The sequence below is a fragment of the Podarcis raffonei genome, chromosome 3 (genome assembly GCF_027172205.1).
Source record: "Podarcis raffonei isolate rPodRaf1 chromosome 3, rPodRaf1.pri, whole genome shotgun sequence".
NCBI lineage: Eukaryota > Metazoa > Chordata > Lepidosauria > Squamata > Lacertidae > Podarcis > Podarcis raffonei.
The window spans coordinates 45,539,028-45,555,555 of record NC_070604.1 but is presented as its reverse complement, the minus strand read 5'-3'; the positions used below and the strand labels follow the sequence as shown (position 1 = coordinate 45,555,555).

Here is a 16,528-nt window from a genome sequence, read left to right as displayed (position 1 = left end):
CACCCTTCAACCAGATGGCTTACAGGTTGATGTACAATAGTGCACTTTTTAAATGTGCTTGTAACTTTAAAATTCCGTGCCAGCATTTTTAATGTCTCATTGAAGTGTTTTTTTGGAAACCTGGTAATAGAGAGAGATTATATTTGTAGAATTAGTGAATCAAATGCACTTGGAGATGCTTAGCACATAGCATTAGAGTATTGCTAACAGAAGATTTTACCCTTTCATGTATTGGCAGAAAAAAGCAGACCTTTGCTCCCACACGTCCATCATCCGTATTAATTGAGCAGCTGGCTGTGTGTGTTGACAAAGGAGAGCCTGTGTTGTTGGTGGGTGAAACGGGGACAGGCAAAACATCTACTGTTCAATACCTGGCCCACATTACAGGTAAAATGTAGTATAATGCGGGGACTTTGACCAGGATTCTAGAAAAGGTTTGAGAAGTGCTTCAGTGTCTTTTCTGTGTTTTATTTCTTCAAGGGCACCGTTTGAGGGTTATCAACATGAATCAGCAGAGTGATACTGCAGATCTCCTAGGGGGGTGAGTGTCTAATAATTCTGCAAATTGCTGTTGGCAACTGCATCAACAAATCATTTTTTTCACTCGTGACTTCAGATCTTGTATTTAGTAGAAGTGTGCATGGACCCCATTCATAAGAGTTACTGCGTTCAAAAATAGAGAACCATATGGCAAAAAGAAAAGTACATAGAGCAACATGAAATGGGGTGTGGGATTCCATGGATGGGGTAATGACAAGTACAAGGAAGTAGAACAAGGAAAAGGGAATGTTCAGTCTTGGGGCAGGGAAAGATGTTGGAATGAGCGGTGCCATGTAGCTGTGGGATGAAATTTTTGACATTTTGTGTACCTGAAAAAAAAAAAGGATAAGTTCTCTTATATGTTTCAGCCGGTCTCTAATTTTCAACATGTTCAAGTCATCTGTTTAGTAATGGTGTGCAGGGGCCACCAGATTCACCTTTTATCTGTTATCAGATCCGCTGAGGCTGGTTTGATTTTCACCTTGTCCGATCATACTGAGCCTGATCTTGCCACATGTCGCTGCCGGAGTTTTCAGTTAACACATTACTGTTTGCCCAATTTACAGCTATAAGCCGGTGGATAACAAACTGATTTGGTTGCCCTTGCGAGAGTCTTTTGAGGAGCTTTTTGCACAGACGTTTTCCAGGAAACAAAACCAGACTTTCTTGGGGCACATCCAGACATGTTACAGACAGAAGCGCTGGCATGATCTTCTCAAGCTGATGCAGCATGTACACAAATCTGCCATTAATAAGGAAGCTAAAGAAAATGGTAAGCCTTCCAAGTTCTTAAAATGGGTTTCTGTTTGAGGACGGGCAGGGTAGAAATCAAATAAATAAAACGAGAGATTTAAGCGGAACTTGCATTCTTAAAGTTGGGTGGACTGTGCTTCAGTGTGCATTTGGCAAGGGAGATACAGTGTACCTCGGGTTACAAACACCTCGGGTTACAAACACCTCGGGTTACAAACACCTCGGGTTACAGACTCCGCTAACCCGCAAGTAGTACCTCGGGTTGAGAACTTTACCTCAGGATGAGAACAGAAATCGCGTGGCTGCGGGAGCCCCATTAGCTAAAGTGGTACCTCAGGTTGAGGTACCACTGTACTAGGTGTGATTTTTCCCTAGAATTCAAATATGGAGAGATCAGCAGTGGAGGGAAAAAAGCAATTTTTCTGCAGTAGAAAATAGCATTTTCTGATACATGATCCAATATCATTCCTGAAGCTTAGTGGGTGTGGATCTGATCAGTGACCTGGGTGGGAGATGCTTGGGAGTCACAGTTAAGCCATTCTGAACTATTTAATGAACAGTCAGATAAAAGGACAGAAAGAATTTAACATTCTCACACATCATCTTTGACTGAAGAGGTGAAGGTCTTGTTAAAGTTGTACAAACTTTATCCCAGCCTAATAATAATAATAATAATAATAATAATAATAATAATAATAATAATAAAAGCTTGACTGCATTTTAAAGGGGAAGGTAAAGGGGGGAAGGTTATTGTTTGTTACTATGTTTCGTATTTTTGTGTTTTCATATTGTAAACTATCCTGTGGTCCTCAGTTGACAGGCAGAACAGAAATTTAATAAATAAATAAAGGTAAAAATAAAATACTGCTCTGAAGTGGAAAGAGATACAGTTTAAGTAACTAGCCTTCTAAGGCTGAATCCAGATGTGTTCAATAAAAATAACAGATTTGTAAGCATTCCTTTCTTTAAACAGAGGAGGTGATTGCATATGCATTACAGATGACTGGAGCATTACTTGACCTCAAACATTACTCAGTCCAGTGAATTCCAACTCATTCAGTTCATTCATTTTAATGTCCCTGTTCTGCTAGTAGGATTTAAATTGCATAAAATCACTGGTCTAAAGGTGATTGTTGGAATAACTGGACTATTCTCTTCAGAGCGGCTTATGTTATATTCAGAGTTGTTTTGCACTATGACAAATTCTATTACGTGGTTTCATGAGCTTGAATGTTTTTATCTTATCCTACGTTTACTATAGCTTGCCTTTTTTTTGTTTTGTTAGGCTCACCATTGAAGGAAAAGTGGGAAGAACTTGGTATCCGCTTAGATCACGCAAAACAACAGATGAAGATGACAGAAAATGCGCTAGTTTTTGCATTTGTAGAGGTAGTCCTTTTGTGCATAAGAGCATATTTGTCCATAAGATGCGTATTAAAGTTACTTTATTAAAATAAAGTTGCAGCTGCAGTTTGTTAAAGGTGCTGGGAATTACAGATCTGTGAGGGGTAAATTGCAGTCTCCAGGATTCTTTGGAGGAAACAGTGTGCTTTCAAATGTGTGATGTGGATCACACTCACACACATAGTTTCTGGTTTTTTGCCTGTGGAGGCGGTCATTTGATTTCAGGCTAGCCAGGTTTCACTTAATGTCCTTGTGTTTACTCCCCTTAGTCTTGGCTGAAAATGAAGGTGAAATAGATTTCATCTGCAAGCTAGGAAGAATGAGTCCTCATTGAGGAAAAAAGTTAATGCTGCAAAGGGTTTGGTGCTAGGTAAAAAAAGTAGGTACAACTAGAAACACCTTGGAGGGGTTTGCAGATACTTAACTGTTATAGGGCAAAAGCAGTTAATTAAATGAGGAGTTTCCACTCCACCAACTTGTTTAAAAACAATGTAAAAGATGGAATTCTGCTTATACCACTGTGGAATTATCTGGTCCCTCTAACTATAAATGCAGTTTTCAAAACGTAGTCCAACTAGAGGGCAGCTCCAGATGCCTATCAAATGCTAATTTTGAGTCTTTTTGTCTTTTTTTAAGGGCACCTTGGCACAAGCAGTGAAAAAAGGAGAATGGATTCTACTAGATGAGATCAATTTGGCAGCAGCAGAAACTTTAGAGTGTCTGAGTGGTTTACTTGAAGGATTATCTGGTTCACTGATACTGCTGGATAGAGGAGACACAGGTATTGTTTTTGTTTTTTGTTGCAGTAAGTTTTCCTGTTCTGCAGTGGTGTATTTTTTCAGTTCCTTTTTTTTTAATGAGAGTTTGAAATTAATGGTTTCAAGTCATCTAAGTTCATTGACCCATAGATGAGCATCTAAAGATGTGACAGACCCAGAAGCAAATTATTAGTAATGTAAATGAAATAAACTCAAGAAATTTGAGTATATAATCCACAATATAATCACCATTACGAGGAATTGCAAAAAAAGATTATATTACTCATAAAGGAGGTGCTGATCTCTAAATATCCAAGCCCTTTATTTCTGATGCTCATAGAGCCTAATCAGTTTCTCTGCACTATGTCTTGTAAACTTTTTCACACCCATGTCACCCTCTGCACAGTCACATAAACCCCGTGGGTCAACGTTGACCACTTTAGGAAGCCCTGTAAACTGATAGCTGAAAAACTCACATCTGAATACAGTGGTACCTCGGGTTACATACGCTTCAGGTTACAGACTCCACTAACCCAGAAATAGTACCTCAGGTTAAGAACTTTGCTTCAGGATGAGAACAGAAATCGTGCTGCGGCAGGAGGCCCCATTAGCTTAAGCGGTGCTTCAGGTTAAGAACAGTTTCAGGTTAAGTACGGACCTCTGGAACGAATTAAGTACTTAACCTGAGGTACCACTGTAATACTATCTTTTCACTCTTTTGCTTCCCGATAACTTAAGAGATTAGCACGTGGGAGTTTTCTCCTGAAGAAGAAAATTGCAATTCCTTGTCCATGCTGTCCCTTAGCTTGAAGAACAGCAAGTTCCAGAGGACTATGAAAAAAGACCCTTTTGTTTGCTAAGATAGAAGATGCAGTTTTCATCTTTGCTTTTAAGGAAAGCTTTCTCTGAAGTTTGAGAGTAGGTTTTCACCAGCTAGGACAACCAATTGGCTGTGTATGAGTTTTTCCTGTTTGCTTCTTGAACTTCTGTTTTTAATTTTCCTTAAATGGCTGTTTCATGCTTTCTTGTTTGTGTGCTTCATTTGTTTTTATGGGGCCAAACAGCACTGTAATTAGTTGGTTGTGCATTTTTTTCCTTGTAGAGCCCCTGATACGTCATTCAAATTTTCGTTTGTTTGCCTGCATGAACCCAGCTACTGATGTTGGCAAAAGAAACCTCCCTCCAGGAATACGGAACAGGTAGATACAGAACATACATTTTTACAAAACCATTTTAAAGCTGAGAACAACTTGTAGCTCTTGAGGTGTTTGCAGTAGCCTAGAATGTTGTACTTCTTTTGGTCTGTGTTGCATACATCTCTGATTGGCATGCAGTAGCTTAGGGATATGAGGGACCTGTTTGTATTAAGACTCTTAACACCCCATCCTCATCCCTGCTATAGCTGAAGCATGCTGGTGAGCTGCTATGTTGCAAAATACCTTTTGCTGCCAATCTCAGGAATAATAGACGTTGCACACTCTCTTTGAGAGCTGCAGTTGTCTTCAAGTGTCCTTTATGTCATCAGGTTCAGAGTTGGTTACTAGACTTATATACTGGTCTCATGGGAAAGATAAAAGGAAAATGATCTACATTGCTCTGTTGGCCATCTTCTGATTGTCAGCATTACATGTTAGCTACAAAAACAGCTGGATAAAAGGCTGGTTGGGTATATGAGTGGATTTTATGCTCACTTTGATCTTTCATAGCCCATGCAGTCCAAAGTAGCTAGGCAAGCAAGAGCTGATGGTAGCTTGTCAAGTGTTCATTAAGCTCTAGATTCTACAGTTGCGCTTTCATTTCCCCACTGAATTGCTCAACAGGTTTTGACTTACAAACAGTGTGACAAATGCATGGTGTTATCACTGCCCTTGCAGAGCTCAAAATAATTCAGCAGCAATATCATAGAAAACCCAATACCCTAGGTTTGAGTGTATAGCAGATGAAAGGATTCCGAAATTTACCTATGTTAAAAGGTCATGCGTATTTCCAGAAACAACTAATGCTCAGATAAGCCAACAGAAGTGCAATTTAAATATTTTTGCATGTTTTAATTTTTTTTTATTTTTAATGGTATGTTTTAACTTTTGGGGTTGTATTCAGTGTAGCGCTAAGTATGCTTTGTGTGAGAAGAATGACTTCTGCTTGCATGGCAGGACATCTCTCCCCCCCCTTCCCCTGTGTGTCCCCTAATCTGTTCTGGAGTTTCCCCAACCTTCTAGAAAGGTTTGTGGATGGGGGGGCCGTGCTCCAAGACCAAAGGCAGATGTTTTCCTAGGCTTGCTACCTGACTCCTTTTTAATTACAGCTCTTGGGGGGTTGACCCTGGGACCTTCTGCATGCTGAATTATGTGATTTCTAAGTAATCTGAAGCTTTCACTGAATGTTACTCTATTACTAGTCTTTAATTCAGTACGTTTGTAATTGGTTGTGATGTCGACAGGCTAGGGTCCGTGATCAAATATCAGACTTTGGTATCAATAAGCAGACAGGTGTTTTACAATGTAATGTTGTCTTGTAGGTTCACTGAACTTTACATAGAAGAGTTACAAAATGAAGGAGACTTGCAGATTCTTATCATGGATTATCTCAAGGGGCTGAACGTGAGCAAGAGCGTAGTGCAAGGGATTGTAAAGTAAGTTTTTGATGAACAGAAAGTACTGTATAAATTGTAAGATTTGATAGAGTCTTTGGGAAGGTTTTGTTGTATTTAACTTGTAGCAGTGCTTTTTCGGGGGGGGGGAGATGCACTGGTACGCATACCCCTAAACATTTCGTGAATCTAAGTTTGGCCTCATTAAGGCACAGTGTTTCAATATGAGTCGGAAAATGAGAGTACCCCTAAACATTCTTTAAGAAAAAAAAGCAGTGATTTGTAGTGTGGTATTTCTGAAGCGGGGGTAGTTAACCTGTGGTCCTCAAAAGTTGCTGCACTGCATCTCCTATCATCCCTGACCTTTGGCTACACAGGCTGAAGGTGATGGGAATTAAGAGTTCAGATTGCGCTTTTCTGCCTTTTGAACTTCCTCTATGAGTTGCCATTTCTTTGAGCTCATTACAGTTCAGAATGTCAAATAATTTATTTAAATTGTGCACCAGATTCGAGATGTGCATCCCACTTGCTTTCCATGTTTTTACTAAATGACTTTGAGCTCCACTCCCTGAGTATCATTGTCTTAGCAAATATGACTGTCAGTCAAGAAATATGGGCTTTTTCCTGCTTTTCTAAGCCCCAATATCTGAATAAATTTTAATCAGAAGCCTTGAGTATTTCAATTTTATTCTACGAGTATTAGCGTAACATGGATGCCCTCTTCTCTCTGACAGTGGTTCAAAAGTTCATTCTAACTCTAAACTCCTGAAATTTCTGAGGAATTTTCCTGTTTAAAGATTTTAATTTCTTTAGAAAGCTATTTATTATTGGATAATGTATTATACCACTTTATTTTTCTGTTGCTGGGGTGAGATTAATATGAAGGAAAAATCATTTATTTTTAGCCACTGTTTTTAATAATCTTTTGGATATCTTAAATACCTAAATAAAATTATCAATAATTTAAATGTTATATTTTATAAAACGCTTACAGGTTTCTTTATGAGTTTTGTTAAATGGATACATCTGAATATTTAGGGACTGTCTCATAGAGGGCCTCACTCTGTATATACTGCAATACACGACTCCAATTTCTATGAGTGGTGTGAAATTGCAGGGGGCACACTGGAGCCTCTGGTGTTTTTATGATATATGGTTTATTTACGCATATATACAACATGAAGCCTAAAAGGAGAATCTGAGCATTATACCCATACAGATGGTCCCTTGCTCTTTCATAGCTGTGCTCCACTTCTAGGCAAGGGAACATTTTGACTTAGTACAGACATTTAGAATTGAGCTTATATTTTATAGCAGTTTTCTCTAACCTGGTGCATTCCAGGTTGTTGTTTTTACACCATCTCCCATCATATCTGTTGGCCAAACTGAATGGGATTCATGGGAGTTGTAGTCTTTCACCAGATGTTCTGGAATATATATATAGACTGAGCCTTACCTGGGTTGGTTAGCAACGATATGGAGTGAAATCCCTTTTGCACCCTTATTCAATCTTGGACAATATTTATTCAGGAAAAGGAACTCTGCAGCACATTGAGGTATCAAGCCCCTAGATAAATTAACTCCTGTTAACATGGTAGAAAAATGAGTGTAATACATGAAAAATATGCTTCATATATATAACCCTTTGCTTCTGCAGCTTTTATTTGTCTGTGAGAAAGGAGTGTGAAACAAAACTGGTAGATGGGACAGGGCACAGACCTCACTACAGCCTTCGTACTCTCTGCAGAGCTTTGAGATTTGCATCATCCAACCCATGCTGCAGCATACAGCGCTCTCTTTATGAGGTGACTATCTTTGTTCTCTGTTCCTAAACTTCCTCCTCTCTTCCCTTTTGTCTTTAGAAAAAAAGAGAGAAATTATTTTGCATTAGCAATTAAAATCTCTTTGAAACTAGCTACTTTAAAAAACCCCAAATCTGTTTTCTTCTCAATAGGGCTTTTGCTTGGGTTTTCTCACCCAGCTTGACAGAAGTTCTTACCCTGTTGTTCAAAGGCTAATATGTCAGCATATTCTGTCTGGAAACGTGAAGAACATCCTCAAGCAGGCAAGTAATTTCTTACTATTAATGTGTGTGTGTGTGTGTGTGAATTGAATTGTTCTCAGTTTGAGTTCTCCCCTCCTCAGAATTATTTTGGGGTATGACATAAAATACATAAAACAGAACAAAACTCAATTTGAATTGTGAGTTTAATTTTACCCACCCTGGATTAAATCAAGGGTTTCCCATTTTCACCTGGAAGGATGCATTCTGTTTGCTGAATGGACTGACATTTATCAAAGCCCCCCACTTGGAGGAAGGTGTTACTGACGATTGTTACTGATCTCATCTGCACACACCCTAGCAGTACCTGTCACACTGTTTTCGAAAGTCCCCCAACCATCTAGACGGTTCTGCAGGAGAATGTGGAAATTGACAAAACACTCCCACCCAATCCCCATAGGAGCACCCTATAAGTGAAATCCCACTTACGGGATTGCTGAATCCATGTAAAGTTTGGAAATACATTGGCTTAGTTCTAGAGTTCATTCCTGCTGATGGAAAGGTGAGAAGGTCACTTTTTCCAGTTCTCCTTCCATCTGCATTTGGAAATATTGTTCAGTTTGTTGGGGCCGTTTCTATAATAGTGTGCAAGGTGATTTGGGGGGTTCAAGATGAAGGGGGAAAGAAAAAAAAAACCTTTCATCCACTTGTGCCAGTGAGATGCTGCCTGCTGGATCAAAAACCTTCAATGAATGGAAGGAGTCCTTCTGTTCTCAGAGGGAGTCTTAACGCATTGTGTTAATATATCCCTCCTCTCTTCCACACCAGGTGTAGACTCTGTGCTTGCTTGGTGTATTATACCATAACCAGAGCATGATAATCTTCTGCATCTCACATATGAAGGAAATACCACATGTATTCTGGTGTTCTAAGAGTGTGTTGCTTAGTTAAACAAAGAACAGAATTATTATGCGGAGATAGCAGTTCATAACATAAGCTGGTTTTGTTTCTGTAATGTTGTTCTAGTCATTACCAGAGCCTAAAGGAGGGAGAATGATTAAGGTAGAGGGATACTGGATTTCAATTGGCGACATGGAACCAACTGTGGATGAGACTTACGTGCTCACAGCTTCGGTTAAACTTAACCTCAGAGACATCGTCAGAGTTGTATCAGCTGGGTATGTTGGACTTCAGCTGTACCTTTTTCTTTCCTTTGGAAATAGTTTAATTTCGATTGGTGAGAATAAAATAATCACTTGCTATTTGTTCATGAGAGCATACTTCCTTGCATTGTGGTACAGTGCATTTTTTTTTATTTAATAATGTTCTTATTTTATAGGTACTGCAAAAAGCCAAATATTAACTGAAAACAGTATTGCAAATATATAAGCAACTGACAAATGTCTCTAACTGTTGTAGAAAAGCACGAAAATATTTTCTACATCAGTAATAACAGTGGGTGGGGGTGTCTTAAAACTGTTTCTGTTCTTGATTGCTTGTAATTGGAATAATTTCTGGAGCATTGTTATGACTCTGGAATAAACTATGCCATACGTGTTCTTCAGTCTTTTTGAAATTATGGAATCCCGCTTTTGGAGATCCCATGATGTGAATTGTTTACGTGGCCAAATTTTGACGTATATGGGCCTAGAAATCATGACTTGAAATTCACTGAGTTGGGGCTGTTTACGTTCCACCTTGTTTTTGCATTCTTGCTAACAGGAAGCAAACAAGATGGCAGCCTACATTTCCAAGTCTATATTAGCAATGTGAGGAATGTAAGCAGTTGTTTGTTTTGTTTTTAAGAAACCAGAATTTTGAAGTGTTTAAGACTCTTAACAAGTATGTACAATACACAAAAGTGTATCTTTGCTCCGTGGGAGCGAACGACTACAATAAATACATAGTTCAAGTTTCAGACATTTGCTGGAGGAGGTGTATAACACGACAATTAAGAAGCACAAATACTGTTGTCAGTTGTCCCTAGTTTTGACTTGTTTATTCTGAACTTCAGCAAATTTTTCTTTTTTTATCACACAACACAACAGGAAGCCCAATTCTCATTTCTGGAAGTGCCCTTAATCAGTATATGTTGTAAAAAGACCTTGAAGCCAATCAGGTACAGTGGTACCTCAGTTTACGAACTTAATCCATTCCAGAAGTCCATTCTTAAATCGAAACCGTTCTAAAACCGAGGCGCGCTTTCCCTAATGAGGTCTCCCACTGCCGGTGCCTTCCACCGTTCAGCTTCCGTTCTTAGGTAAAGTTGACAAACCGGGACACTACTTCCAGTTTTGTGGAGTTTGTAAACCGAATAGTTTGTAAACAGGGTTGTTCCTAAATGGAGGTACCACTGTGGCTAATAATAATAATAATAATAATAATAATAATTAATAATAGTTATAGTTATAGTAATAATTCACCACCATAGAACACAATATCCAACTTGGCTGTTTTCTAATTCTTTAAGGACCTATCCAGTGTTGATTCAAGGAGACACATCCATTGGTAAAACCAGTTTAATACGCTGGGTGGCTGCTGCAACCGGGAACCATTGTGTTAGGATTAACAATCATGAACATACTGACATCCAAGAGTACATTGGCTGTTATACTTCAGATCCATCTGGGAAGCTGATATTTAAGGAAGGTAGGACTTTGATTATTACCTCAGTCACTCAGTGTTTCCTTGCCAGCTGGCTCTCCTACTTGCTCAAACAGATGCTTGCCTGGCTTGCCTCAAGTGGGCAACTCATTTATTTCTTTTTTTCTGTAAATGCTTCATAGGTGTCCTCATTGATGCTATGCGAAAGGGCTACTGGATAATCCTGGATGAACTCAACCTGGCACCCACTGATGTTTTGGAGGCCCTGAACAGATTATTGGATGACAACAGAGAGCTGTTCATAACAGAAACCCAAGAAACAGTCAAAGCTCACCCAAGATTCATGCTCTTTGCTACACAGAATCCTCCAGGGCTCTATGGAGGCAGGAAGGTACATACATAGTTTCCTCAGGTGAAGCTGGCTTTCTTTTGATACTGCTATTTACACGTACACTCCACCATTTCTTCAAGGACCTTATGGTGGCATATGTGATTTCTCTCTTTCACCTTAGTCCTGTGCAGTAGGTTAGGCTGAGTGGTAGTTTGAGTGAAAGACTGACCTAGGATCACCAAGTGGTGAGTTGAACCTGAGTCTTCCTCACTGCTAGTCAAACACTCTAGTCATATCCAGAACCTCGGTCCAGTATATCTGAAGGAGCGTCTCCTCCCCCATCGTTCTGCCCGGACACTGAGGTCCAGCTCCGAGGGCCTTCTGGCGGTTCCCTCACTGCGAGAGGCCAAGTTACAGGGAACAAGGCAGAGGGCCTTCTCGGTAGTGGCGCCCGCCATGTGGAACGCCCTCCCATCAGATGTCAAAGCGATAAACATCTACCTGACATTCAGAAGACATCTGAAGGCAGCCCTGTTCAGGGAAGTTTTTAATATGTGAAATTTTAGTGTATCTTTCATCTTTGTTACTTTGGGGGGATTAAAAGGGGGGATTAAGAGGGCAAACCCATTGAGTATGAACATGTTCAGTGGCCATGAAATACTAGCTGACTGTTTGAGGGTGGGAAACTCGTGTTTTCAGTGTGTGTGAATTTCTCAGTAGATTAACACTTGACAGGTGGTTTTTGTGTGTGTGTCTTAAGGTATTGTCCAGAGCTTTCAGGAACAGATTTGTGGAGCTGCATTTTGATGAGCTACCAAGTACAGAGCTAGAAACCATCCTGCACAAAAGATGCCACCTTCCACCTTCGTACTGCAGTAAACTTGTCAAAGTCATGCTGCAGTTGCAGGTATGGACAGTAATCTTTTTTCTCTTAATGAGAAAATAATAGAGAAGTCACTTGAGCCCTAGTTGTAGTTTGGTGTCTTATACTTAAGGCATACACATTTATTGGCTTGGGGGGGGGGGTTGGAGTGGGGTATTGTTGAGCTACATAGCAACCTACCAGAATATGTATGGCTCAGGGGACTGATGGTCATTACTGAAATATTGGTGAAATTTGGACAAATAAATGCTACGAAGACAACTTGGAGAATTGGTGGTAAGGAGGGGAGGCATTGCAAGAGTAGTGGAAAATGCAGTTGTGGGTACAGAAAATTGTGTTGGATCATGAATGCTTTTATGTCCTTTTAAATCTAGTCTTATCGCAGAGGTTCCTCAGTGTTTGCTGGCAAGCATGGTTTCATTACCCTTCGGGATCTCTTTCGCTGGGCTGAAAGGTACCGATTAGCAGAACAGATGGAGAAGGAGTATGACTGGCTTCAGCATTTAGCAAATGACGGTGAGTCTCCACTCGTTTCTTTTCAATTTACACAGCCAGTGTGTCCAGTTCAGTAGCCACATTTGAACTGTTTTTCAAAAGCGGTGAACATCCTGATAAACTGTTGTCTTTCTGTTACTAGGATTTATGCTTCTGGCAGGAAGGGTCAGGAAACAAGAAGAAGTTGACGTTATCCAAACAGTCATTGAAAAACACTTTAAGAGAAAGCTGCATCCCCAGCGCCTCTTCTCAGAAGAAAGCGTAAAGAAGCAAATGGGTAAATTTGAAAAACGATAACAATAATAAAAGAAGATTTAATGTTTGGCTGAAGCTAATTAATTTGTTTTTGTTTGTTTCCTTCCCCAACCCTATTACCCCTTTGAACCAGCTAAAGCATCTAAGTGGACATCTGTAATGGGCGATGAATTCAGTCACATTGTGTGGACTCAAGGGATGACAAGGCTTGCCATTTTGGCAGGCCGAGCATTAGAGTTTGGTGAACCTATACTTCTGGTTGGAGACACAGGGTAAACCAGTCTTCAGTATATTCATTATTAGTTTTATTTATTTTTTGCGTAGAGCAACAGACAAGTCGCTGGAGTTTAACTGACTGCAAGCTTTTTGTTATGCAGGTGTGGCAAAACTACTATTTGTCAGATATTTGCAGCATTGGCTGGTCGGAAATTACATTCTGTGAACTGTCACTTGCACATGGAGACCTCTGACTTCCTGGGTGGACTGCGACCCGTCAGGCAGAGATCAAAGGATGAGGTAAGTTGGCATTATGGTGCCTGATATAATTGAGAGCTTGAAAAATCCACAAAGTGTGTGTCTGCAAATATGTATGTATGTATGTATATGTACACACACTTGATCAGACTTACCTTTTTTCTTTCAAACAGGAGTTTGATGGTTCTAGGCTGTTTGAATGGCATGATGGAGCCCTTGTCTTAGCAATGAGAGGGGATGGCTTTTTTCTCATGGACGAGATTTCATTGGCAGATGATTCTGTTCTTGAAAGACTAAATAGGTATGCACTTGAAAACTGGACATTTTTTAGTCTGTTGCCTTGGCGTGTCATTCACAAATGCAAATTGGATAAATCTTAACTTTTCCCTGGCGTCTTCTGATTCTTGCTGCTCTAAACAACAAGAGTTGCAAAGCTTCTGTCGATTAGGCAAGTCTCTAGTGTTTCGTATGGATATTTGGAAATTTAACGAGAGCAAATACTGAGAACGTGGTTTTATTTCAGCGTCCTTGAAACTGAAAAGACGCTAGTGTTGGCTGAAAAAGCCAGTGAGGACAATGAAGTAGAACTGCTGACTGCAGGAAAGAAGTTTCGCATTTTAGCCACAATGAATCCTGGCGGCGACTTTGGGAAGAAAGAGGTAATGTAAGAAAATGCCGTTCTGTGCTGGCTGCCACTTTCAATTACCTGTAGTTTTAGGAATGAAAAAAATGCTTATGCCAACTTGGTCTTAGGGTTTTTCTAGAAGCTTGTAAGGCATTGCGACCAGTCCCACATCCTACCTTTCTGGGACCCCAGGCTCTTTGATAGTTACATTTTCCTTATCACATGGCTGTCCTTCGCAGGCTACAGCTGCTTGGGAGCCCCATGCCCTTATCTGTAAGAAAGACCACACACATTCACACTCCCAGTTCTTTTATTTATGACCTAATTACCACAGGGAGGAAGAGACAGGAAAGCTCTTACTACCAGGCCTTTCAAATCAAGTAGGTTACATTTCAAGGAGTAAAGAGTACTAAAATAATATTAAACAGTTAGGAAAAGCTGTTGCAGTATAAATTCATATCTCATTTGTTTCACCACATAGTGATCCTTTGCTGGGGAAGGTGGCCATCAGACTGAAAAAACATTCCCTGCCCCGACCTAGCTCCACATGGAGCTCTGACAGCTAATTTGATTGTTGATTGTTTGATTGTTGGAACCGAGTAAATGTGTTATTTCCTAGATAGATAGAATTAATTGGAAAAATGTGGAAATGGTTGAGGTTAATAAAATTAGCAATGATGAAGAAAATGCAGCATAAAGAAGTGTGGGTTGGTTTGGGATCCTGTAGTAGATCATATTATAAGACTATTAGGAATTTCAGGGGCAGGAATTAATGTCATTCTCCTCTGAGAATGTCATAAAATATCAAGACTATTAAGCTGCAAGTATGTTTGTATGAGTAAATCGTTTTTCTAAGGATAAATTAGGTCTAATAAAACATTCATTTTAAAAAAGTAAAACTCATTTTTATGCAGTTTTGTTCTTTGACACACACTATTCTAACCTATTGTGCTTTTTGATACTCTCCTACACATTATTTATAGCAATATGTTTCCCCTCGTTTTATAATTCTTCTGTTTTCTCTTTTTATCCCAGTAACCCTCTTTGAGGATTCTTAAATTTTCCTCTGAGCAGTTCCCTTCATAATAACTGCACTTAATATTTTCTTGCCCATAGCTGTCGCCTGCCGTGCGTAATAGATTTACAGAAATATGGTGTCCGCAAAGTAACAACCGTATGGATTTAATGCAAATTGTAAACCATAATCTTCATCCAGGACTCTGCTTTGCCAAACAGAATGACAAAGGTAAATATCAGAGGTATTTGTTCACCAACTCCATCACCTACTTATTCTCTCTGGGTGTCCCTCTGCTTATATCAGTAATGGGAGACCTTTTCAGCACGAGGGTCACATGCCAGTGTTGGCCAGATTAAGAAGCACCTCTCCCCTCTTCCTTAAAGCTTTCTCTTCTTACTCTAGTGAGTTTTAGGGCTGCCATGCTCTGCTGGTTTAATCACATTCAGGCAGGATTTTCCATCCTTTGTAGGCCAGGAAGAGAATAGAAAAAAGAAAGGACAGAAAAGATGTTAACAGTCAAAAGAGACTTTTATGAAACTGCTAAAGCAGTTTCAAAACCAGTGAAGTGGTTTTGTTGCTGAAAAACGTCTGCAATCACTTCTGAGTACCTTTCTCCCTAGTAACCAGCCTGCACTCCTCCGTTTCTGTGTCCCAGTGGGGTTTCCTTCTAAAAGACCTTCTGTTCTTGCAAGTCAGTTTCTCTCAGATTCTAAAAGCTAAGAAGTTAGTTCAGGCGGTTCTGAAATAGTCTCACTCTCTTAAACGCTGCCCATAGGTTTTTCTCTAAGCTGAATAATATTCCTGTGGAGAAGTCCCATGGGACTCCTGCTACAAATGGCACAGACTGAAGGTACCACTTACCTGTTGTTCAGACACGACTAGCAGATAACAGAAATTGCAAACAGGTGTGATCTTGCGACACTGCAATTTTTCACTTGAGATTTAGTCCAATGCATGTTTATCTGGCAGTATGACAAATTGAATATAGGAGTGCTTATCTTTGAGTATGTTTCAGATGCTGTATGTTCCAAATTCTATACTTGATAAACCTAGATTATGGAATTGAAATATATTTGCATAATACTGGGGTCATTTTAAGTGCAAAATCAGTTTCCTTTTGCTTAAATTTTATCATTGCCTGGACAGTGATTTAAGGAAGAACAGTTCGAGCTCTTAGTACGTTGAAAGGGATAAAAAAAAGTTTGGAATTCAGTGACTAGATTCTGTGGTATAGGCAGAGGTTGCTATGCATATTGTCACCAGAGACCTCATTTGAACACAGCTGTAAGTTGCTGTCGGAAAAAGCTCTTGCAAATTGAACATCTAAGGATTGTTCTAGTCCAAATATATGTGCATGTTATACAGGTCTGACCTAGGTTCTTTATTATCCAAGGTTTTAAATGAAGGATGAAAAAATAAGTAGTGCTGATGAAACATACACTCTTATTTTTTCTATCCTTGGCTATATTCTCTGCATTAAGATGAATGTTTGTCCTCCTAGGCTTAAAGTAATGGTCTGGGCCAAAGTTCAGTCACTGTGGACAAAGAGACCAATGAAGTTGCAGGATCAAAGCATGTTTTGAATTTTGCATCTGCTGATTTACTTGTGGATGGTTTTTTTTTAAAGCATTCAACCCTTTCTACTTTTGCAAATATTTATGTAAAAACATTTAAGCACTTCTATTCAGTTATCTTGCAAAAATTATGTACAGAGGCCTCTGCATCCCTTGTGGGTCATTGTGAATTACTGCAAAACATATTCTGTTTCAGGTCTGTGTCTTATGTATTTTTTCTCT

At 39.6% G+C, this 16,528-nt stretch overlaps 1 protein-coding gene across 1 annotated transcript in view; it reads left to right on the top strand.

Annotated features, from left to right (window-relative positions):
* Nucleotides 1-16,528, top strand: part of MDN1 (midasin AAA ATPase 1) — a 90,267-nt gene that overhangs the window by 13,386 nt on the left and 60,353 nt on the right. Inside the window, exons 14-33 of the mRNA XM_053381483.1 lie at nucleotides 239-387; nucleotides 481-541; nucleotides 1,107-1,312; nucleotides 2,579-2,682; nucleotides 3,334-3,478; nucleotides 4,558-4,654; nucleotides 5,974-6,087; nucleotides 7,703-7,850; nucleotides 8,000-8,110; nucleotides 9,074-9,225; nucleotides 10,518-10,696; nucleotides 10,834-11,042; nucleotides 11,743-11,889; nucleotides 12,240-12,381; nucleotides 12,503-12,637; nucleotides 12,749-12,887; nucleotides 12,993-13,131; nucleotides 13,263-13,390; nucleotides 13,613-13,748; nucleotides 14,831-14,960. Of these exons, the coding sequence (XP_053237458.1) occupies nucleotides 239-387; nucleotides 481-541; nucleotides 1,107-1,312; nucleotides 2,579-2,682; nucleotides 3,334-3,478; nucleotides 4,558-4,654; nucleotides 5,974-6,087; nucleotides 7,703-7,850; nucleotides 8,000-8,110; nucleotides 9,074-9,225; nucleotides 10,518-10,696; nucleotides 10,834-11,042; nucleotides 11,743-11,889; nucleotides 12,240-12,381; nucleotides 12,503-12,637; nucleotides 12,749-12,887; nucleotides 12,993-13,131; nucleotides 13,263-13,390; nucleotides 13,613-13,748; nucleotides 14,831-14,960 (2,771 nt within the window). The remainder of the gene's footprint in view (nucleotides 1-238; nucleotides 388-480; nucleotides 542-1,106; nucleotides 1,313-2,578; nucleotides 2,683-3,333; nucleotides 3,479-4,557; nucleotides 4,655-5,973; nucleotides 6,088-7,702; nucleotides 7,851-7,999; nucleotides 8,111-9,073; nucleotides 9,226-10,517; nucleotides 10,697-10,833; nucleotides 11,043-11,742; nucleotides 11,890-12,239; nucleotides 12,382-12,502; nucleotides 12,638-12,748; nucleotides 12,888-12,992; nucleotides 13,132-13,262; nucleotides 13,391-13,612; nucleotides 13,749-14,830; nucleotides 14,961-16,528) is intronic.